The sequence below is a fragment of the Mus caroli genome, chromosome 2 (assembly GCF_900094665.2).
Source record: "Mus caroli chromosome 2, CAROLI_EIJ_v1.1, whole genome shotgun sequence".
NCBI classification, from domain to species: Eukaryota; Metazoa; Chordata; class Mammalia; order Rodentia; family Muridae; genus Mus; species Mus caroli.
Genome location: NC_034571.1, coordinates 121,598,712 through 121,619,709, shown reverse-complemented (window position 1 = coordinate 121,619,709; position 20,998 = coordinate 121,598,712). Strand labels below are relative to the sequence as shown.

Below are 20,998 nucleotides of genomic sequence, written 5' to 3'. Positions count from 1 at the left end.
GAGAGAGAGAGAGAGAGAGAGAGAGAGAGAGAGCGAGAGAGAGCCTTTCAGGCATTTAGAATTGGTTATAGGGATGATGAATAATGGAAATCTTCAAGTAATAATTGAATCCCTTACTGCAGCCGTGGCACTGAAGAAAGCCTGACCACAAAGTTCCTGGCAATCATGACTCATGAGTGGTCTGTCCATGGTACCTACTCTCTCACTATCACCCCTCCACATGACACTGGATTTGCCACGGTTCATTCTCCAAGGACTATAAGGTTTCCAAAATGGTGTTCACAAAGGGGCTGCATTTGGGTTTGGTTTTTCCGTATGGTACGGGGGATGGAACTCAGGGCCTTGTGTCAGACAAGCTCTCTACCAGTCAGCTATAAGCTTGAGCATTACATCTGTAATGACATATTTCCCAACTATGACCTGCCAATTATGAATGAAAACCATGATGCCATAATTATCCTCACCTTTAAGTAACAGAGTTACAGAAAAAGGTCAGCAAGTCAAACATGGAAGTTTTGTCTCTTCTCCGTGTAGTTAGTTTTCCAGGTGCTAATATCCAGGAAATAGCAACTCCTATTGTCATTAGTAAGTAGAAGATACTACTAATTTGTGATATTGTTCCTGTAATAATTACATTATTCTTGGAGCCTGTGACTAAAAGTTATTTAAAAGATAATTACAAAGAACAATTTTTAAATGTGTTGGGATGACCACAGGTGTCATGACAGAGTTTTCTGCCCTAGTGAGAACAATCTGAAGGTGAGACAAATGACACAGTCTCAACTACAACAAAAATAAAAATATTCAGGAACAAATTTCACAAGATGCGTACAACTTACGTTCTGAAAAAAATATATTGTGTTAGTGAAAATTTTAAAAATCCAAATATAAGAAGAATTTATTTTCCACATATGGCTTAGGAAACTTGATATTATGATGTCAATATTGCTCAACTTTTGTATTCAACATAAACTTTGTTCCAGTGTCATCCTGCTTTTTTGTAAAATGTAACAAGTTATTTCTAAAATTCCATGTGGAAATCCAGGGAACTCAGAATATCCTCAACAGGCTTGAAGATGAACATGGCTAAAAGACTCAGACTTCCTAAATGGTACTCCCTCCCTGCTGTAGCTCCTCCCAATCCATCCTCCCCCGCTGTAGCTCCTCCCTGTTCATCCTCCCCTGCTGTAGCTCCTCCTTGTCCATCCTCCCCTGCTGTAGCTCCTCCCTGTCCATCCTCCCCCACTGTAGCTCCTCCCCATCTATCCTCCCCCACTGTAGCTCCTCCCCATCCATCCTCCCCTGCTGTAGCTCCTGTTCATCCTCCCCTGCTTTGCCCTTGCCCCAAGGTCCCCACAATTGTCTTTGGAGAAAACCAGAGGTTCCTACAATGCATGTGCTCACCAATCTTTTGCTCCCATCTCTCCCCCACTCCCTCTTCCTCTCCCCTCCCCCTCTCCCATTCCCCCCTCTCTCTTGTTTTTATTCCCACCGCTGGCACCATGGACTACTACTAAAGCTTCTCCAGTCAGAATTCCTTCCTTCCCCAAATGCATAGGTCATCCCAGCTGCCGCTCTCTGTGAGATGCTGCTCTCTGTGAGATAGTGCGGTTGATGCTGATCATCTGCCTATTTGCCTTGCGTACCTCCAGGGACACTGTCCATGCTGAGGACAGTGACACTTGGAGCCAGAATCCAGGCCCTGTTCAGAAGCTCATTGACAAGTCCTGAGACTTAATCTTGTGTCGGAACAAAAGGTCTTTATGCCTTGGGAACTGAGTGCACAGGAAGCAAAGAAGCTGCCTGAATAAAATCTCCATGCGAGGCCCAGCTATCCCAGAACTCTGTGTCTTCCAGCTTTATCTCGGGCTACAAAATATCAAAGTGTAAAAAAGCACTCCTTCTTCATCTCTGTAATACTGGGGGTGATTCTCCACTGCGGACACTCTGATACTGTTGCAAGTGGAAATGATGAGTCAAGTAGTGTGTGCCTGCTTGTCTTACTTGTCATTTTGTTTAAAAGGACAAAAGATTACAGCAGAACCTTTGCAGGTTGAAGTAGAATTGTTGAAGCACACACTGGAGGTGGGGTGGGGAAGCAGAGAAGCAGGGGAGGGTGTGTAAAAAAATGCCAAATAGCCGGGCAGTGGTGGTGCATGCCTTTAATCCCAGCACTTGGGAGGCAGAAGCAGGCGAATTTCTGAGTTCGAGGCCAGCCTGGTCTACAGCCAGGGCTACACAGAGAAACCCTGTCTCAAAACAAACAAACAAAAAACAAAACAAAACCCAAACCAAAAACACCCAAAAAAACAAAACAAAAAAGTCCCCCTAACGCCAAATAGAGCCAGGAGGACACTGTATGGTGTTAAAACTTACAGAAAAGTTTCAGTTCTCAAGAGGATGTGTGGGCGTGGAGGATGAGCAGAGATTTCAATGACCACAAGGAGGGCTCAGAAATAGGCCCACAACCTGACAAGTTTTTGATAGAGGTGTGAAAGCAATTTATCAGATTAAAGGTGGCCATCTCATAAGTGATGACCAATGATATGCAAAACCAACCAATCAAAAGGTCTTCAGGGTCAGGATGTAGCAGTTGGTAGAGTTCTTATAAAGCATGCAAAAAGTGCTGGGTTTATCTCCCAGCACCACAGGAACAGGGCATGGTAGCACACATCTGTAACCCAGAACTCTGGAGCTAGAGACAGAGACAAGATCAAGAGCTAAAGGTTATCCTTAGCTATGTAGTGAGTTAGAAGCCAGCCTGGGCTACATGAGATCCTGGCCAAGACAAAAAAAGATGATGATGATGGTGATGAATTGAAGAAGCCTTAAACTAAATTTCAGACCTTCTATCTATAAAAATTGACTCAAGATGGACTGAATACCCAAATATATCAGATAAATCTCAACACTTTTAGAAAGCATCAGGAAAAAGACAATTTAAACAAGGAGTCAGTAAGAGTTCACAGACATGACAGCCAAAGCAAGAAACCTGAAAGGAAAACTTAAACCACTTGTCTGTAGTTACAGTCCCTAGAGCTCCACAGTTGATGGCAGCTAAGGGGACAGAGGCAGCTGTGTTAGAGAATGTTCAGGTATCGACTGATTGGTACAGTTCCTTCCCACAACCTGCGGTTTTTGGCAACAATGTCTGGGGACATTGTTGGCCCACAGTAAAATCTGTCCGAATCTAGGGCAGATTCCTGATAGCAGTTAGCCCTGTATTTTCCCCTTGTGGGTGCCTTGTGGTAATGCCACCACCTCAGACAGAGAGTAAACTGATGGATAGGGATGAAGGACCAGGCTAAGCATGCCATGGACACAACAGCTTGTGCACACAGGCTCCAGTCACTCTGCCTACAGGGAACATGAAGAAGGGACACAGTGCTCGCTTCATAAGCAGGCCCACAGCAATGTCCCTAGTGCAGGACCCCCAAATCTACAATATTTGAAGTCCACAGTAAAAACTGACCATACAGAGAGCAAGCCTTTGAGTTCATGGTCCCAAATCTCTGAGATGGCCCAGCATTGGCTCTCTGGCTGTGTCCTGAATGGCCAGGGCTGTGTCGTTGTCATGGTGCTAGCCAACTCAGAGAGTACCAGGATACAAGGGTAGCAGCTGGGTTCTCTCACCTCATCACATCTACCTGCAACCCATCTTAATGCGGATCATAGAGGATACATTCACAAATGAATGTTTCACATTTCAAAGGCTGAAACCCACAACTACCAGGACTCTGAAAAATGTACCTTAGGAGATCTGGGTATGACAAGCATAAACTCGTCACCTCTGCATTCAGGAGGCTGGCTGGGCTAATAATATAAACTTATCTCAAACGAACAAAACACAACTCCTTAGGAGAGTGCCTCTTAACAGTCTGTGGTACATAAACGCTCTATAGACTGTAGTCAAGGAGACTTTGGCCCAAGATTGTGGGAGCAGCTGGCTTCCTCCCACCATGAGCAGGGATAAACACCCACTCATAGGCCTGGCGAGGGGATGGAGACCACAGTTTAACCCCTGAGTGCACAGTGAACTCTGAACCAAGGCCAGTGACCTTCTCTGCATTGTCAGGGACACCAGGGTTGTCCCAGTTGTCATAAAAGCTTCAGAAACAGTTGAGAGGCAGCACAAGTGGCCTGTTACCTTGGGTCCTGTGTTTAATCGGGAATATAACAGGAAGGTGTGGAGGTCTCCGTATTTCATGAAGGGTAAAATCACCATGGGCTTCGGGATGCCTTGAGAGCTCAGTTCTATACACACGCCTGAAATTGAAAACAGGACCAGTTACAAAGAGCCCTTGTTAGATACGAATACATAAACCCTGGAGGCTGCTGGCCAAATTGAAGCCACGTGCAAACAGGCCAAGAGGTGAAAACCAAAGGCTTGGGTCTCTCACAGTGGAGTCTAGGATATGTAACACCTGTAAGCTGCATGACTCTCTCTATCTCCCTCCCTCTCTCCCTTTTTCTTTCTTTCTTTCTTTCTTTCTTTCTTTCTTTCTTTCTTTCTTTCTTTCTTTCTTTCTTTCTTTCTTTCTTTCTTTCTTTCCTTCTTTCCAAGAGAACTCTCATAAACCAACCTGTCACAAGAACAGACAACTAGAAGTCAAGGATTCTGTGCTCTGTTTTTATTAGACTGAATGACTTAGGGGTGGAGACCTCAGAGAACCTGAGGACAAATTAGCTAAACACTCCTATGAGAAAGCCTACTGCAAGGAGACGTTTAAAGTTATTAAAGCATTTTTTGAGGGCCTACCTTCAAAACCTCTCTTTCTAAACTTTCGGGGATTGAAGTTGCAGTGTGTTAGTGTGGAATTCTAGAAGGAACCTGTGACCCGATTCTAGGCTTCCAAGTGCAACCTGTTGAGCAAAGTCCAATGTCTCTCCTAGCCACTACTGCAAACAATAGCTATTTCTTTGACATGAGATTTTTCCCAAACCTGAGCTTTCAGACCTCTTTGCAGCATTAGACATATAGAACCTTGGAAGGTTGCTCAAAATTGTATTATGGACTAAGGCAAAGGGCAGGAAAGAAAAAGGTCACTATTTCCAGATTGTTTATCTCAGGATAATGTCCCATATACACCATGCACTGATACTCATTCATGTCTGTTGATTTTTTTCAAAGATATTTATATAACACCGAATTACATTCAGTCATATCTATGAAACAGTCAATGTGCCATGACTCAGAAGTTGGTTTGTAAAGTATTTCTCAAAGACTCTTTAGAGAGATGTCTTTGTTTATAGTTTGACTTCACTGGTTTTCAATTCACAGACAACCTCCTCTCAACAAAGGCAATCACGTGAGTGGCTCTCGTGTTTTTGACTTAGCACACTCAGAAGGTTAACTCCATCAGCACCCAGGAAACACAAACCGGGTTTTACTCTCAGCCTCAGAAAGGAGGATAAACCCAGTGTTGCAAATTTTGGTATGAACCTCTCTACACCTGAACTTTTTCCCTTTTGGCACACAGTGGGTCAGCAAAGCCCCTCCCAGCCTCGGCCTGGCATCTCCCTGAGGTACCTAGAAGTCGGATGACATTTGGGTGGTTGAAGTCTTTCATGCATGCTGCTTCGCTGAGAAACTCCTCGATCTCCCGTTGAGAAAAGTTGTCCACTAGAGGAGCAGATGAAAATTCAAGGCGTGATCACTGTTCCCCATTAGAGGGAAGGGGGTGACAGCAACGGCATTGCAAGGCAGGGCCAACAAGGTCAGCTCAGGGGTGGGGACCAGGAACAACACTTTTTGTCTAGTAAAACTAAAAATTACACTGGGCTTCAGGGTGCATTCACCATGGGGAAGTTGAGGAAGAACTCAAGGGGCCAACCTGGACTATAGAGCAAGATCTTGTCTCTAAAAGCAAGCAAGCAAGCAAATTCACAAACCCTTCTTTCAAACAAAAATAGAAACTCCTGAACTATAGAGACAGGAAGGAACACTTGTCAGTGTTTGGGGGTTGGGAGGAGAGAAGCCAGTGGTGAAACCGGAGGGATTTTTAGGGCTGTCCAACTGTTCTGCAGGATACCATATGGGGGACATAGATCATTCACGCATTTGTCTAACACCATAGAACTACACAAGACCAACAGCAGACATGAGTCAAAGCAAAGAGCTTCCGTTGATGATATGTGAGTGTGAGCCCATCGACTGGACAACAGACTAATCAAAGATGGTTGCTTATAGCATGTAAGAGAAGTTGTGGGTAAGGGGACAGGGAACTCACAGTAACTGGACTTTCTGCTCGGTTGTTCTGTCAACCTAAAACTGCTCTTTAAAATGATAATTTACTTTTAATAAGGAAAAAATATTCTCCCCAAATCCAAAGTGATTTCCAACTGAGCTGGGAGTACTTTCATAGCAAAATTTAAAAATGGACCAATTTAAGAGAATTATTTTGCAATTCAGTATTGGCCCATCTAGATAGCTTAGTGGATAAAGGCCCCAAAAGCTTGATGACCTGAATTTGATCCCTGGGGAACCCACAGGATGGAAGAAGACAACAGACAGCCTCAAATTGTTCTCTAATCTCTATACATGTGCCGTGGTACAAAGCATGCATACACACACACACAAATAAATAAGTAAATAAAATTGTAAATGAAATTGTAAATAAAATTCAATATTGTGCTATCTGAAACAAGCCAGTTCCAATAGAATAAATCCTGTTTGATCCACTTTTAGACAGTGCCTGGAGTGACAAAGCCGGACAGAAAATGGGAGGGCTACTTCCTGGGTGGGGGAGTGGGTGGGGAATGGAGAGTTTCAGTTAGAAGAGATGGGAACTTTACGACTGGATGATGAGGACAGTGCTTGACAATGGGAAGGTGAGAAATGACACTGGCTAAAATGCCAAATGTTTAAGATGGCAAATTCCATTTTATGTATATCTTGCTATAATTAAAAACAGACAAACCTCAAGGCAAGGCCCGTCTTAAGGGATTTCTTGAACAGGGTGTAGCTCGTGACTAAAATGGCCTTTGAGGGTACCTAGCTAGGTCTGCACTATTCTAACAGTTTGCTATATTTATTTCATTCCAGCACAGAAAACTTATTAAAAGCTTTACATTTACAGCATAGCTGTCACCAGCATCCTTTCTGTTGCCCTTAGCTATGGAGCACCAGGGGACCCAACAGGAGGTGGGGATAGAGGTCTGTCTGTAAACTCCTTCCCAAGGACCAAACCCAGGCCAATGGGCTCTCAGGAGTAAATTTGAAACATATTTATTTCGCCACATCATCAGGGTTTTGTTTGTTTGTTTGTTTGTTTTTTTGTCCCCTCAGAAAAACACCCTCTAAGTGACTGTGTCACCCTGTAGACAACATCAATCTTTGGTCACAATGTCAAGGGCTCTTGGTCAAGAGTCTAACAAGTTCTCTTTGAAATGACTGGGTTTAAATTTTATGTTCTACAGTGCTTGCAATTGAACCCAGGGCCTTGTGCCTGCTAGGTGAGTCCTCTGCTCCTGAACTACAGGGAGATTCTGAAGCCAGAAGCTGTTCTTTCGATCTTTGATAACCAGGGTGATGTAATTCATGTGGGAGCTAGTCCGAGGAGGTGGACCCACAGGGGTCAGATTCCTCTGCCTCCAGGACTCATGCCTCACTTTGGGATCATTAGCTCTATTAGGTAATGGAAGATGAGGGAGATAAAGAGAGAGTTGGTGGAATGACAAATATTTTTTTGAGCATGAAGAATATCCAATGCCTGTGTGTACAGAGAGCCTGTCCCTTCTGCTGGTGACCACGCTTCCACATTGATCGTCACACCAATTGACCCATTGGTGGCAGAGAACAGAACACAACCACTGTTCTACAAGGAGCACCTGACATTGAGGTGACTGTCCACCCAGAAGAACAGGTCCCACGCCAGGAACTCACACTTCATGGTCTTCACTGCCACCTTCTGAGAAGTCCCATCTTCCTGCTTCAGATTTCCTTCCATTACAGACCCAAACTCTCCTGTGAAATGAAGCAGTATCTATGCAGTGCTGCGCAGATGCTCTCCTGGCCACAGAACCACGCATGTGTGTGGACCTGGAGCAAGTCATCCGCAGACAGCAGGCAGACCCTGCTCAGACCTCTTACACCCGCATACGAGGCATGCACACTGGCCCTGTGAGTTTGAGTAGTTCAGATTTTACTTAGCTTGTTATCACTTCACCAACCATTGTAACAGACTCAAGATACTTATAGGAAAACATGGGAAGTGTACCAAAGATCACAAAACAGTATTTTTCACCACCCAAGTGCTAAAGATGGAACTCAGGGCTTCATGCACGTTTGGGAAACACTCTACCACTGAACTCCATTCCCAGCCCAAAGCACAAATTTAATAACACTATCATTCATGCTAAGACAAATTTAAAATTTAAGTATATACTTTCATTAACTGAAGTAGATCAATTCCTTAAAGGAAGTAGAATGCCAATCAATAAATAGAGAACAGCAATAAATAATAATGAATGAATCACATGCTTTGCAGTAAGGGAAGGGAATTCATACTTCTGAAGCTTACTCTGTTCCAAGGACTGCAGGTGCCTCTTACATATGTCAGAGCTGAGTTTCAAAATTCTCCTAGTTCATTTTAAGCTCCAAAGAAAGAATTATTTGCATTATAACTCCAAGTCATAAAATTGATATTTTATTCAACGAGTATACATAAAAAAAAAAAAAAAAAAAAAAAGCCGGGCGGTGGTGGCGCACGCCTTTAATCCCAGCACTTGGGAGGCAGAGGCAGGCGGATTTCTGAGTTCGAGGCCAGCCTGGTCTACAAAGTGAGTTCCAGGACAGCCAGGGCTACACAGAGAAACCCTGTCTTGAAAAACCAAAAAAAAAAAAAAAAAAAAAAAAGAAATCCTCCACTGCTCTTTGTCTTTTAAAATGTTAAAGAATCACGCTGAAGCAGCTTACCTTCACCCAGAACTTTCCCGAGAACCAGAAGGTTTCTGTCAATCACAACATCTTCTAGCTTATTCTGCAGCTCCTCGCTCACTCCCAGGCTCTGCACTATGGGAGGAGTAATGGTGTGAGAGAGAAGCAGCCGTGTGTTTTCTTCAGTAAGCATAAGCAGATGTATATGGAACATTTTGTTCAGAGTAACACACTTACCCAACTTATACTGTGGTTGGGGGAAATAACATTAATCCTTCAAGGTAAGACCGTCTACAAACAGCTTTAAAAATGAGACCCACACTTCCCTTCCCTTTTCATGATAGCAGCTGTCTGCACAGGGATTCACACAGAAGTCTACTTTTGACTTTAAAGGGGTTAGGGAAACATCAATGAGCGCATGCTGGTGGATTCTATAGGCCTATTCGTGGTATAGAAAAGAATCATTGGGATATGTCTCCTACCCTCCCATGCCAGCCAGGGAAGAAGATAAATGGAGCACAGAAAATATTCAGAGAACAAACTGTCCTCGTACATGTGATATGTGGCACCTCATTTTAAAGACATCAGGTACTTCAGGGGTCTGGAGAATAAGACTGTCTATAGCGAGGATGTGGTATAGAATAATGAATGCAACAGGCGTGCAGCATTAGAGAGAGAGAGAGAGCCACTTATTGACCAGCTGGGAGATGGTTCACCCTGAACTACAGTTGGGGCATGAGTCACCTTTCAAAGAGAAGAGTCTCAGAAGGGAAATGTTCCCTCCTAGAAAAAAATTATTCAATTTGTTCTCCAATAGAGGGAAAAATAGTCTAAATGGATAATTCTTAAATACAAGAACAGAGACATCTAAAGTTTAAAAATGTATGTTAGAAAAGTAGTTAATGCAGCGAATAAGTTTTGGTTCATAGGAGCGTGGACTCCATGAGGCTATGTGTTAGTTTCTTTTGTTTTGTGTGTTTTGCTAAGCCAGACGACCGGAAGCACAGCCTTGACAATGTTTGCATTCTTCCCAGGCTGCTCTTGAAACCGCTTAGGAACTTCCGTTTACCCTCCCCACAAACCAGAACCCCCCACTCCCAGTCAGCAGAACCCAAGCCTGCCAGTATAACTTGGCAGACTATCCATCTCCTTTGAGTGAGAGGCCAGGACGACAGGAGGTGAGGCTGCTCCTTTAAACCTTTGACCTCTGCCCTCTGTCCCATTTCCCATCAGCCACAGGGTTTTTTCTTTTCCTCAGTGATTCATGAGGCTCTGGATCCCTAATTCATTTTTTAACTGCAGGAGGCTGAGGCAGGAGGATCATGACTCTGAGGGCAGCCTGGACTACATAGCAAGACCCGGTGTCAGAAAACCAAAACCAAAACCCATGCCTATGTGTGTGTACATACATATGTGTATATGTACATGTTGCAAACCCACATATGTGTATGTATTTGTTTTCCATTCTCATCTCTTAGCGTTCATTAGAGACTTATCTTGGGTCTCCACTAATTTTAACTTTTGCCAAAAAGTGAACCGATGGTCAACTCACAGGTAAGCTCGATGGCTCGCCGGCAGAAGGACTTCTTCGCTCTATAATTTACGACCAGTTGGGAATCCTCCTCAGAGAATGCTCCCCTGCACAAAACAGAGACATCCAACCATAAGGACAGGGCATTGGAACCGTGTGACACAGGACAGTATGGTGTCCGTCACCAAATATAAATGGCCCTCCTGCAGCCAGAACATTTCCCTGCTGGGGACATAGCTTGGTGGTGGAGTAGTGGCATAGCAGGCATGAGGCCCCAGCTAACCAGTCAGCCAGCCTAGCCAAAATGGTAAGACCCAGCTTTAATGAGAGTCTATCTCAAAAATACACTTGGAGGAGGCCTGTGGAGTGGCTCAGTGTTAGGTAAAGGCAAATGAGCTTAGTCTCTGGAACTCACATGTGGAAGAAGAGAATTAACTAACTTTTTGCAAGTTGTATTCTGATCTCCTTATATGTATAATGGTATGGCACACACACACACACACACACACACACACACAGTTTAAAAAAAAATCTTTCTTTATTTTTTTAAAAATTTAAAACACTTGTGAGCAAGAAAGGAAAACACCAGATAGTGACCTCTGGTCTCCACACAGGCATGCACAGAAAAGTGCAAATGCACACAAGTACACACACACACACACACACACACACAAATCGGTCTCCTTTTTAAAGCCTCTCAGTAAACACTGTCCTGTTTGCACAGTGCATCCTACTGAAGAGCTCTTCTCTGTAAAAGAGCCCACCACAGGACTTGTTCTTGCTGTCGCTGAACTGGTCCAAGTAGGGAACCTGACTCGTGGGCTTGCATAAGATAGGACAAGGCAAGAAGCCCAGTCAGAGAGGCGCTATCATCTGTTAACAACAATGTCATCAATACCATGAGGTTATTATTATTATTTTTTTTTTAGGCAGGGTTTCCTCCATCTCAGCTCTATGTAGACCAGATTGGTTGGGAATTCACAAAGGTCTACCTGCCCCTGCCTCTGCTGGGATTAAAGGTGTGTTCCACCATGCCTGCTCAGTTACCAACTTACCCAAACTTTGTTTCCTGGACTCTCCTTCTGAGGACCAGAGAAATACACAAAATTAACCCGATTAAAATGAATCCACAGAAGCAGCCGAGGATGATGAGCATAGAGTCGGTGTTGCCAGGAGCTGGGGTTGACGAGGGTGCGTAATCTACCTTACCTGGAACAAACCCAAAACCATGCATTGGAAAGAGTTCTCTGGGATGCAAAATATAGCAGCTTGCGAATCCTTTACCATTTTGTGAGCAATGAATGCAGATCATTCTCACTTTGTGCAAGGTGAAATGATTCGGAGTTTTACCTATCAGTGAAAGTAGGGGCTGGAGAGATGGCTCAGGAGTTAATAGCACTCGCTGCTCTTGCAGAAGATGCAGGTTCAGTTTCCAGTACCTACACTGGGTGGCTCAGAACCGCCTGAAATGCCAGCTTTGCAGGGTTCCAACACCTTACTTGGCCTCTGTGGATACCGCTCTCCCATGCAGAGCAGTGAGATGCGCTCTTATGGGACACAGACAGGCATACAATGCACACACACACACCCCGAATAAAACTTAAGAAGACAATGAGACTAGTTAGATTCTATCATTCCACATTAAGTGCCTGTCAAAACAACACACTGAACTGCACAAATATATATAACTTTCACTTGTCAATTAAAAAAAATAACCAAATGTTGGCAATAAGTGCAGAAAAAAAGGAAAAATTAGTAAAGCTAGCATTTGTTTGGTGCACAGCGTTTTCCCTTCCTTCCCTGCCTCCTCCTCTATCTCCCTTCCTAGCTTCTTTCGCAGGGTTTCCCTACAGCCTAGGCTGCTCTCCTGCTCTTTTTCCTCCTGCCTCTTCCAGGATCACACCTGTACCATACCTGGCTTGTGCAAAGTAAACCCAAACTGTAGGAATCAGAGTTATTTCTTCATCCAAAAAAGAAAAAAACCAAACAAACCAAGAGACATTTAAACAATCCTTGAACACATAGAAACACCTTCTGCGTTGCAGGGAGCTGTCATGTTGGACTGTAATTTCAGCATTTTGTCTTCCTGCTCTTGGTGTTGTCAAGTGTCTCTGAAAGCTTTTGTAGTGTGGGATGGCACCCAGGGCCTCATGAATTCTAAGCAAGTGCTGTAGCCTTAAGATATGCTCCCAGCCTCTAAAGTAAGGATTTTGTTCGATTGGCTTTGCAGGTGTCCCTTTAACTGGGACACTATCATTGTTTCTGTCACGTACTGTGCTTATATAAATCATTCACAACTGTGCTCAAGCCAATAAATTCTTTTGTTGTTTTGGGTTTTTTTTTTTTTGTTTATTTGTTTTTTTCTAGACAGGGTTTCTCTGTGTAGCCCTGGCTGTCCTGGAACTCACTCTGTAGACCAGGCTGGCCTCGAACTCAGAAATCCACCTGCCTCTGCCTCCCAAGTGCTGGGATTAAAGGCGTGCGCCACCACGCCCAGCACCAATAAATTCTTCAAGCAACAATGATGCCAATACCCCTGCTCCACTTATCTTCCATTCCTTACCTTCCAACACCCCCAACTCCCCCCCCCCGCTACTTTTTCACATTTTCACTAATAGCTTCTGTCAATTATCCATGTTTGGAAAAGTCATTTGGATTTGGCAAGGAAGTCACGTGGGCATTTGTCTTTGGCAAGTGTATGAAGTGAATGACAGGTCAGTCACCAACAAGCCTGGAAACATGATAGGACTACTCTGGAGACCCTGCACATGTGTCACTTACAGTGACCAGTGGCAGTGTTATGTTTTGTATAATGATTCTCCTAGGAGGGTAACTAGAATTTGAAACGTGTTGCTGGGAGGAACTGGTGTTATTTAGACTGCAGTGCTGGGTGTTTCTTACATATTGGGTGGAGCATTGCAAAGTGATTCTGCCTATGAAGCAAAACTTCAGGATTGTTTACAGCTTGTTACAGATGAAAATAGAATTTCCGTGGTCGCAAATTCTGATTTCTAAGAAGGATGGACCGTTGTTGATATGCATGTTTGCCAGTGTGCATGACAATGCATGAATGCACACGGATGTGGGTAACCATGGAGATGAAAACAGGGCATCAGGTCTTACAGTGGCTGTAAGCTTCTTGATGTGGGCAATGGAAACTAAAGCCCTGGTCCTCTGCAAGAGCAGCAGGTGTTCTTATCGTCTGTCCTAAACTTTGGTTTGTAAAGCTGGGCCTTTGAGTTTCTTCCAGGTAAATGCCCTTAGTCTCCGGAGCATCAGAAACTACATTTCCCAGGTACTGAGTCTCCTGACTGCTAAGGTAATCTACTAAACAGGAGAGCCTGCTTGAGGATCCCGGGGAAAGAAACAGGCATAAATGAGTCATCGGCTATCCAGTCTCATCTGCTATTGGATGCAAAGGCCGCGTTAGGCAAGAACTTGTAAACAAGTAAGTCGTGCTGAGAAGATGGTTGGCTATGGATTTTACAACAAAGGTTCAATTCTGCTCAACCTAGGATGGGTTGGCGTCAGAACAAAGTTGGCTCCCCTGATTTACAGAAGCACGAACAGCATTTCGCCCATGTGAGGCATCATGGTGGCTTCTTGCCAAAGAACATTCTGGCAATAGGCAAGAGGTAATATGCATGGTTGGGCATTTAGCTCAGCCAGCCACGGCAGCATGAGGATGGCACCCGAAGGAAAAACTTGATGGCCAATGCAGACTGAGTCACAGAGCACATTACCAGAGGGTTGATTGGGTAAAAACAAGGCAAGCAATAGCTTCAAACAGAGCTGAAACAAATGTTGCAAACCAACTGTGCCAGTCAGAGGGAGCTACAGACCAGCGGTATTGCCTGTCTAAAATACGGTGTCATGGGCCTTAAACCAAATTCAACAGGTAGAGGCCAATTCAGTATTTGGAAAGGACTGATCTTCAGTAATGGCAGGAGTGTGGGAATTCTGTGGAGTTATTGCACAATGCTTTTTGGTCCTTATTCTGCACTTGTCAATCAGCCACCCTTGCACTGGTCCCACTTAGGCAGTCTGAGCTCACATTCTGCAGTCAACACGGCTGCCCCACTCACTGTGTTCAGGAATGATGATATTCACTGGCTCACTGAAGGGCCCGATGCCCCCTTTAGTAATGGCCGCGATTCTCACTGTGCAGGTGGCATTGTGGATTTGGACAGGAATCTGAGCCCAGCTGCCATTCTGGCTGACTTCTTCAGAAAGCTCTTTCTAGAAATAGAGAAGATAAAAGGAAATGAAACGCTGAGACATGGTGGGAGGTGGTTCACTAGACAGCTACCCACATTGCCCACAGTTCCCTCTGAGGGAAGCCACCTATTCTCCATGCACAGAGGTCATGTTTCCACAAAGTCCCTTCTTCACAGGGCCATTGCCAGGGTCTCTACAGGGTGCATCATGGGGCTGGGGGTGGGGGCAGTTGCAGTTTCAGTTCTTGGGAAACTAAGCCCCTAAAGGCATGGCACTTATAGTTAATTCCAGAAACTTCTGGAACAAAGGGAACATGTAGTGGATGCTTCTAGACCAGTGGTTCTTACTCTTCCTAAGGCTGTAACCCTTTAATACAGTTCCTCATGCTGTGGTGACCCCTAACCAAAAAATTATTTCATGGCTACTTCATAACTATAACTTTGCTCTTGTTATGAATCATAATATAAATATCTGAGATGCAGGATATCTGATATACAACTCCCCAAAAGTGGTTGTGACTCACGGGTTGAGACCCACTGTTTTAGATGTTACGAGCAGGACTGAACTCTTGAGAGCCCATGTGCACAGCGCCACAGACTCACACTGTTCCTTGGCCCTATGCACCTGTCAAGCACCCTTGCTTTATAGCCCAGCTTCTCTTCTCTGAAGTCCTGGGGATTCTGACTGAACGCTCTGGGTAGATAGGGGGAGAACTGAGAGCACTTTCCCACTTACGCTTGACAAACGGACAATTTTGGGTGATTAAAAAAAAACAACTTTTTTAGATTTGTTAATGTTATGTGCAGGAGTATTTTGCCCGTATGTATGTCCGTGCACCACAGGCACGCCTGCACTGTGGATGTATGTATGTCTGTGCACCACAGGCATGCCTGCACTGTGGATGTATGTATGTCTGTGCACCACAGGCAGGCCTGCACTGCGGATGTATGTATGTCCGTGCACCACAGGCAGGCCTGCACTGCGGATGTATGTATGTCCGTGCACCACAGGCACGCCTGCACTGCGGATGTATGTATGTCCGTGCACCACAGGCACACCTGCACTGCGGATGTATGTATGTCCGAGCACCACAGGCATGCCTGCACTGTGGATGTATGTATGTCTGTGCACCACAGGCATGCCTGCACTGCGGATGCCAGAAGAGAGTGTTGGATCCCTGGAAGAGTTGTGTGGTGCCATCTGGGTGCTGGGAATTGAACCTGGGTCCTCTGGAGGATCAGTCAGTGCTCTTAACTGCTCAGACATCTCTCCAGCCTCCATCTGTGTAGTTTTGAGGGCCTGGCTTTACTTTTACTGCTGGTGTTTTAAAGCCGTTGCCATGCATCAGGGAGCCATTCAGACCCAGGCAGCGAGGTAACCGCAACACACACTGACACATTCCTTGGGCTTTCCAGACCTGCATGGTCACTGCGCTCTCTCTTGTGTGAAATGTAGGCAGGCCTGGATTTTTTACTTTTGTTACTTTTTTCAGATCATATTATGATTACAACATTTCTGCCTTCCCTTTCCTCCCTCTAAAGTCTCCTATATATCCCTCCTTGGTTGCCTTCAAAGAGAATATTTTATACACACACACACACACACACACACACACACACACACACACACACACACGTTTTCAGGGCCAAAGTTGACAGCAATAGACATGACAAAGTGAATGGGGAAAGCAGATGAGGCTCTGCCCTACACAAAGAACTGCACGCATAATGAATGCTGAGAATGGGAGAAATACCGATTGGTAATCCAAAATGGGCCCAGCTTTTTGAATTGACACTTGTGGCGTTGTCAGTCTGAAATGAGGCTCTGGAAATCTGCCTTCATTCTCTGGATGGTGGAAGTTTGCCTTCAGACAGAAATCACAGGTCATGTGGGGCACAAGTACCATAGGCCATCTCTGGACTGGAGGTGTAGTTGGTGGTAACTTCATCTTGGGTTCGCTAGGTCTCAAATCAGTCAATTCTAGAAATGGTGCAGGACTGAGCTAGCTCAGCTTCAAGGACTGTGTAAGGTTTGGTCTGTTGCTATGTACTGTAATGCAAACTTCTGTATGGGAAGGTATGGGTCAGAGAGAATTCACACACTTACCACCAGGTTTTGTTGTGCAAATCTTGTTCCTTAATTTAAAACTATTGGTTAAATAAAAATGGCTACAACCAATTACTGGAGGGATTAGAGGTAGGTGGGTTTTGAGTTACCTGGTGGGGGGGTGGCAAAGAGGTTGAGGAGGAGGAGGAGGAAGAGGAGGAGGAAGGACAGGAGAAAGGAGAAAGGAGGAAGCTGCCAAGAGAGGAGGTGAACCCTGAGCACATGATCAGGAGAAACAGAAAGTATTTGGGGTACGTGGCTGGAGACACAGGCAAGCCATTGGTTAGAACAATAGATTAGGGGTTACCCCCAGTAATTGTCAAGCTAAATAAAATAACCACAGTCTAAGTCTCATTCATGTCTAAGCTAGAGGGGGATAAGTATTGGTTTAACTACAGGTCAGTCATTCATAACTGAGGCCTTCCAGTTTGGCCTTCTGGCCTTCCGGAGCTCCTTCCAAGTCTAAACTGGAAGTGACCTTTAGTCAAAGGAGGGAAAGGAAGAAAAGGGGGTGGGGATACTCTGTCCCCCTCCCTTCTGCCCCAAGCTCTGAGCTCACGATATTGGCCAGAGATTTTTGGTTGCTGTTAAACAAACAAATGAAAAGTTAGTCACGGTGGGGTTGCATATCCTGGGTTGATCCTTTTTAGAAAGAAAGTGTTTTATTTTGATAGTGGCTTAGTTTGTAATTGTGCATTTAATTTGGGGGTAGATGGTACTGAAAATCATCAGGTAGTGTAACTCCACGGTGCACACCCTGAGCCACACCCCGAACGAGTCTCAGAGCCCTGGAGTGACTCTGGCTTCTCACTGACAAAAAGTATACAGCATAGCTCTCAGCCTGATCACCCTTCAAAGCATCAGATTAATGCTAAATAGATGCCTGGGCCTACTTCTGGCTATACACTGTTCTTTCCTCCAAGGATTCAAAGGCCAGACGTCCATCATTTATAAGAGAAATTACCTATAAGTAAAAAGAAAACACCAACTAGAAAAAAAATGACATGCTCAGATCAATATAAATCCTAACAGAAATGAATTTTTGGGGTGTGTGGTGAGGGAGGAGAATAAATATAACAGTACGTTTATCCCTTGGGATCTGTACAGGGTTGGTGCTCAAGCAAAACTGGGTGGGTACATGCTCAGTAGTGGGCACACACTTAGCTTAAGGAATGCTCTGGGTGGGTTTCCATCCTCGGTGTGTAGACAGACACAGTATTCACATCACCTCCCCCACTCCCTCTCAAATTCATACACACACATACAATCTGCTGCGCCCATGCAGGCTGACAACCCAGGATTGGATCACCTATCATGGACCCTCCCTGGAGAAAACTAATTCTCCCTCTCTCAGCCGTGAGATTAATTGCTTGTAGCTCTTCATCTAGGTGTGTGTGTGTGTGTGGGGGGGCTTGTGAGATTTCCCCAACTCATGGTGGCCTGTGTAAATCCTTTGGTAACGTGTAATAACTGATAAGTGTTAACAGCCTCTGTATTAGTTACTTATTTTTAACAATATGGCTATATAGTATTGCTAGTGTTGTTAGACTAGGGACTAATGACTGGATTTTTTTTTTTTTTTTTTTNTCCAATGGATCAATCCCATTATCTTGTGCATGATGAACATATTTTCTAGCACCAAATATATTCCTGGCCTCAAGAAAACAAAACAAACTCAAGGCTGGTGGTATGCACATATAATCTCAGCAAGAAGAAGGCAGAGGCTAGAGGGATGGATGCTAACATTTCCAGGCCAGCCAGGGCCACCTAGCAAGGTCCTGTCTCAAAGAAAAAAAAAACAACTAGTGAGGTAGAGTCTCACTATTTAGACCTGCCTGACTGAACACTCACTATGCAGACCAGGTTGGACTTGAACTGACAGCAGTTTTCATAACCACAGTACCTCAGTGCTAGCATTCCAGTCCATCCAACCACACTGGGCTAGGAAAACAAAATGCTTACTATGAGGCGTGCTTTATTTTCTGAACAGTTTCAATCTGTGATTAATGGACTCCACAGATGTGCAAATCATAGACAAGGAAGACCCACGATGGTTACAATGGCTACTTACCTGGGGCCTATAACTGATTATAAAAATGCAGTGAGATTATTTTTCATTTCCACCTTCCATTCCCAAGAGGCGTTAACATAGACAAAGAGCTAACCTGGGTAAAGTGCATGGAACAGGGTCTAGCCTGGCAAATGAGACACTGTATATAACTGTCATTGCTGTGGCTCTCAAAGGATAACAATGTTGCCAGGGCAACTGGGAGCAGTTGGGAAACATAGGGGTGGAAGTATATATCACTAACATGGTGATCAGAAAGCTATCTGGTAGACACTTTAGAGCAGATTTAACAATTTTCTCTATACATACCCCTAAATGGTAATTCAAATGTAGTTTAAAAAGCATTCATACCTTAAAAGGTAGGCACCATGATGGATATCTGTAATCCTAGCTACTCAGAAAGCTCAAATGAGAAAGTTTAATAACATGGCAAAAACCTCATCTATTTTTTTTTTAAATCTCATGTTTAAAAAAAACAAAAAGCTCCAAAATGAACGTAGGGCTGGGGAGATGGTTCAGCAGTTAAGAGCATTTGCTGCTCTGTTAGAGGAATGGAGTTTGGTTCCCAGTGGCCATGATGGGTGCTTCATGTCAGCATCCTCTTCTGTCTTCCTTTCTCAAGTGCCCACACACAAGGCACACATTTCCACAGATGTGCACCCACATACATTCTTTTAAAAAAAACACCTCAAAACATGAATATAGTAGTGGGGTAGTTCATGCCTGTAATCCCAACACCCCGGGAGCAGAAGCAAGAACTCTGTAAATTTGAATCCAGCTTAGTCTACTCAGTGAACTCAGGTCAGCCAGGGAAACACAGGGAAACAATACTAGGAAAAAACCCAAAGGATGTAATGTAGTCTTGTTGTTTGGATGTGCTCATACCCATAATCTCGAGTCCTTTTAATTCTGAGTTTGGACACTGAAATCTACTTAAGACTGTATCACTAAGTATCTACCATACATACCCAGTCTTGGGGTTGTCAGGATGCAGAGCAGAACCATTTCCCAGCATGCAATGGTTTATCCATGAAACCTGTGCCATGGGCCAACTGCGTATTTCTGCGTATGTTTTGTGAGCTTTCATTGCTCATCAACATAAGGACTTGAAAATCTACTAACATTTTATTTCAGGAAATGAAATCTACTTCATATGGCTTTTAAATGCACTTTCCCATAATTACTTTTTAAAGTGACATTATACTCTTTTGGGGGACAAGAAAGTAACAGTACAACTTGGGAAAGAATTTCTTTTTTCCTCATGGGCGTGGCTTGGGGTTAGACAGGGCAACTGTGGTATTTTGTTTTAACTATTATCAAATGACTTTAACATCACTAAATATTGTATAAGAATTACACCCTGTAACTGATAGCTGCATCTAAGAACATGGCCTATTTCCAAAGAGCAATGACTTCAATGAGGAAAGAAGTATAACATAAAAACGTGTCACATGAAGTAGCAAAGGTCACCTGTTAAAGGTGCTCGCTCAGCTTCATAGGCACTGAGGATAAACTCATACATACCTTCCTGTCACCACTTCTACTGAGGATCCACAACGTGGAGCCAAGTGTGAGAGAGTCAAAGGCTGCTGGGAAGCCGCAGAGGGTTCTTAGGAAGTGCCTGCATTACAGACAGCCAGGCCTGTGCTCTCATCCCCAGCCTCCAGGTTTGGGTTCTGTGGCTCTGGGTGAGTCACTCAACACCTCTAAGCTTGTTTCCTTGGGTGAAAACGGAGGTGTCTGTCTTTTTCACAGTATGTAGGAGTTAAACATGTTCCCTACAAAGAACAGTGAGCAGTCTGGCAAATCAATCAATCAATCAATCAATCAATCAATCAATGGTGGCTCTTAGATTGTGTTCATCAAGATGCTGTGCTTCTGGTCTCCCTCCTCTATGGCTGAGGGCCTCCTCCAGCATCAGTCTCATGGTGACATGCAAGCCTTAGAGCATTGGAGGAAATTAAACTGTCTGGCTTCCCAATGCAGTGACCTGCTCAGAGATTACCTTCAGAGTGAGCTTCTCCACTAATCAAAGCGAACCAGCCTTGATTGATTCCTGGGTTTCAGACATGGCTTAGAACCCTGGCCTATATCAAGAAAATCTTATCTATTTCTCAGGGCGAGGGTGTGGGGGGGGAGAGGGAGGGAGGGAGGGAGAGAGAGAGAGAGAGAGAGAGAGAGAGAGAGAGAGAGAGAG

General features: G+C 44.3%; 1 protein-coding gene across 2 annotated transcripts in view; it reads right to left on the bottom strand.

Moving 5' to 3' along the window:
• The window catches only part of Mertk (MER proto-oncogene, tyrosine kinase), a 105,651-nt gene that overhangs the window by 15,211 nt on the left and 69,442 nt on the right, over positions 1-20,998 (bottom strand). For both annotated transcript variants that reach the window (XM_021155563.2, XM_021155562.2), the window contains exons 9-15: positions 14,495-14,648; positions 11,465-11,618; positions 10,431-10,516; positions 8,918-9,013; positions 7,886-7,966; positions 5,531-5,623; positions 4,148-4,266 (exon numbers count right to left, since the gene is read on the bottom strand). In XM_021155563.2, coding sequence (XP_021011222.1) covers positions 4,148-4,266; positions 5,531-5,623; positions 7,886-7,966; positions 8,918-9,013; positions 10,431-10,516; positions 11,465-11,618; positions 14,495-14,648 — 783 coding nt within the window. The remainder of the gene's footprint in view (positions 1-4,147; positions 4,267-5,530; positions 5,624-7,885; positions 7,967-8,917; positions 9,014-10,430; positions 10,517-11,464; positions 11,619-14,494; positions 14,649-20,998) is intronic.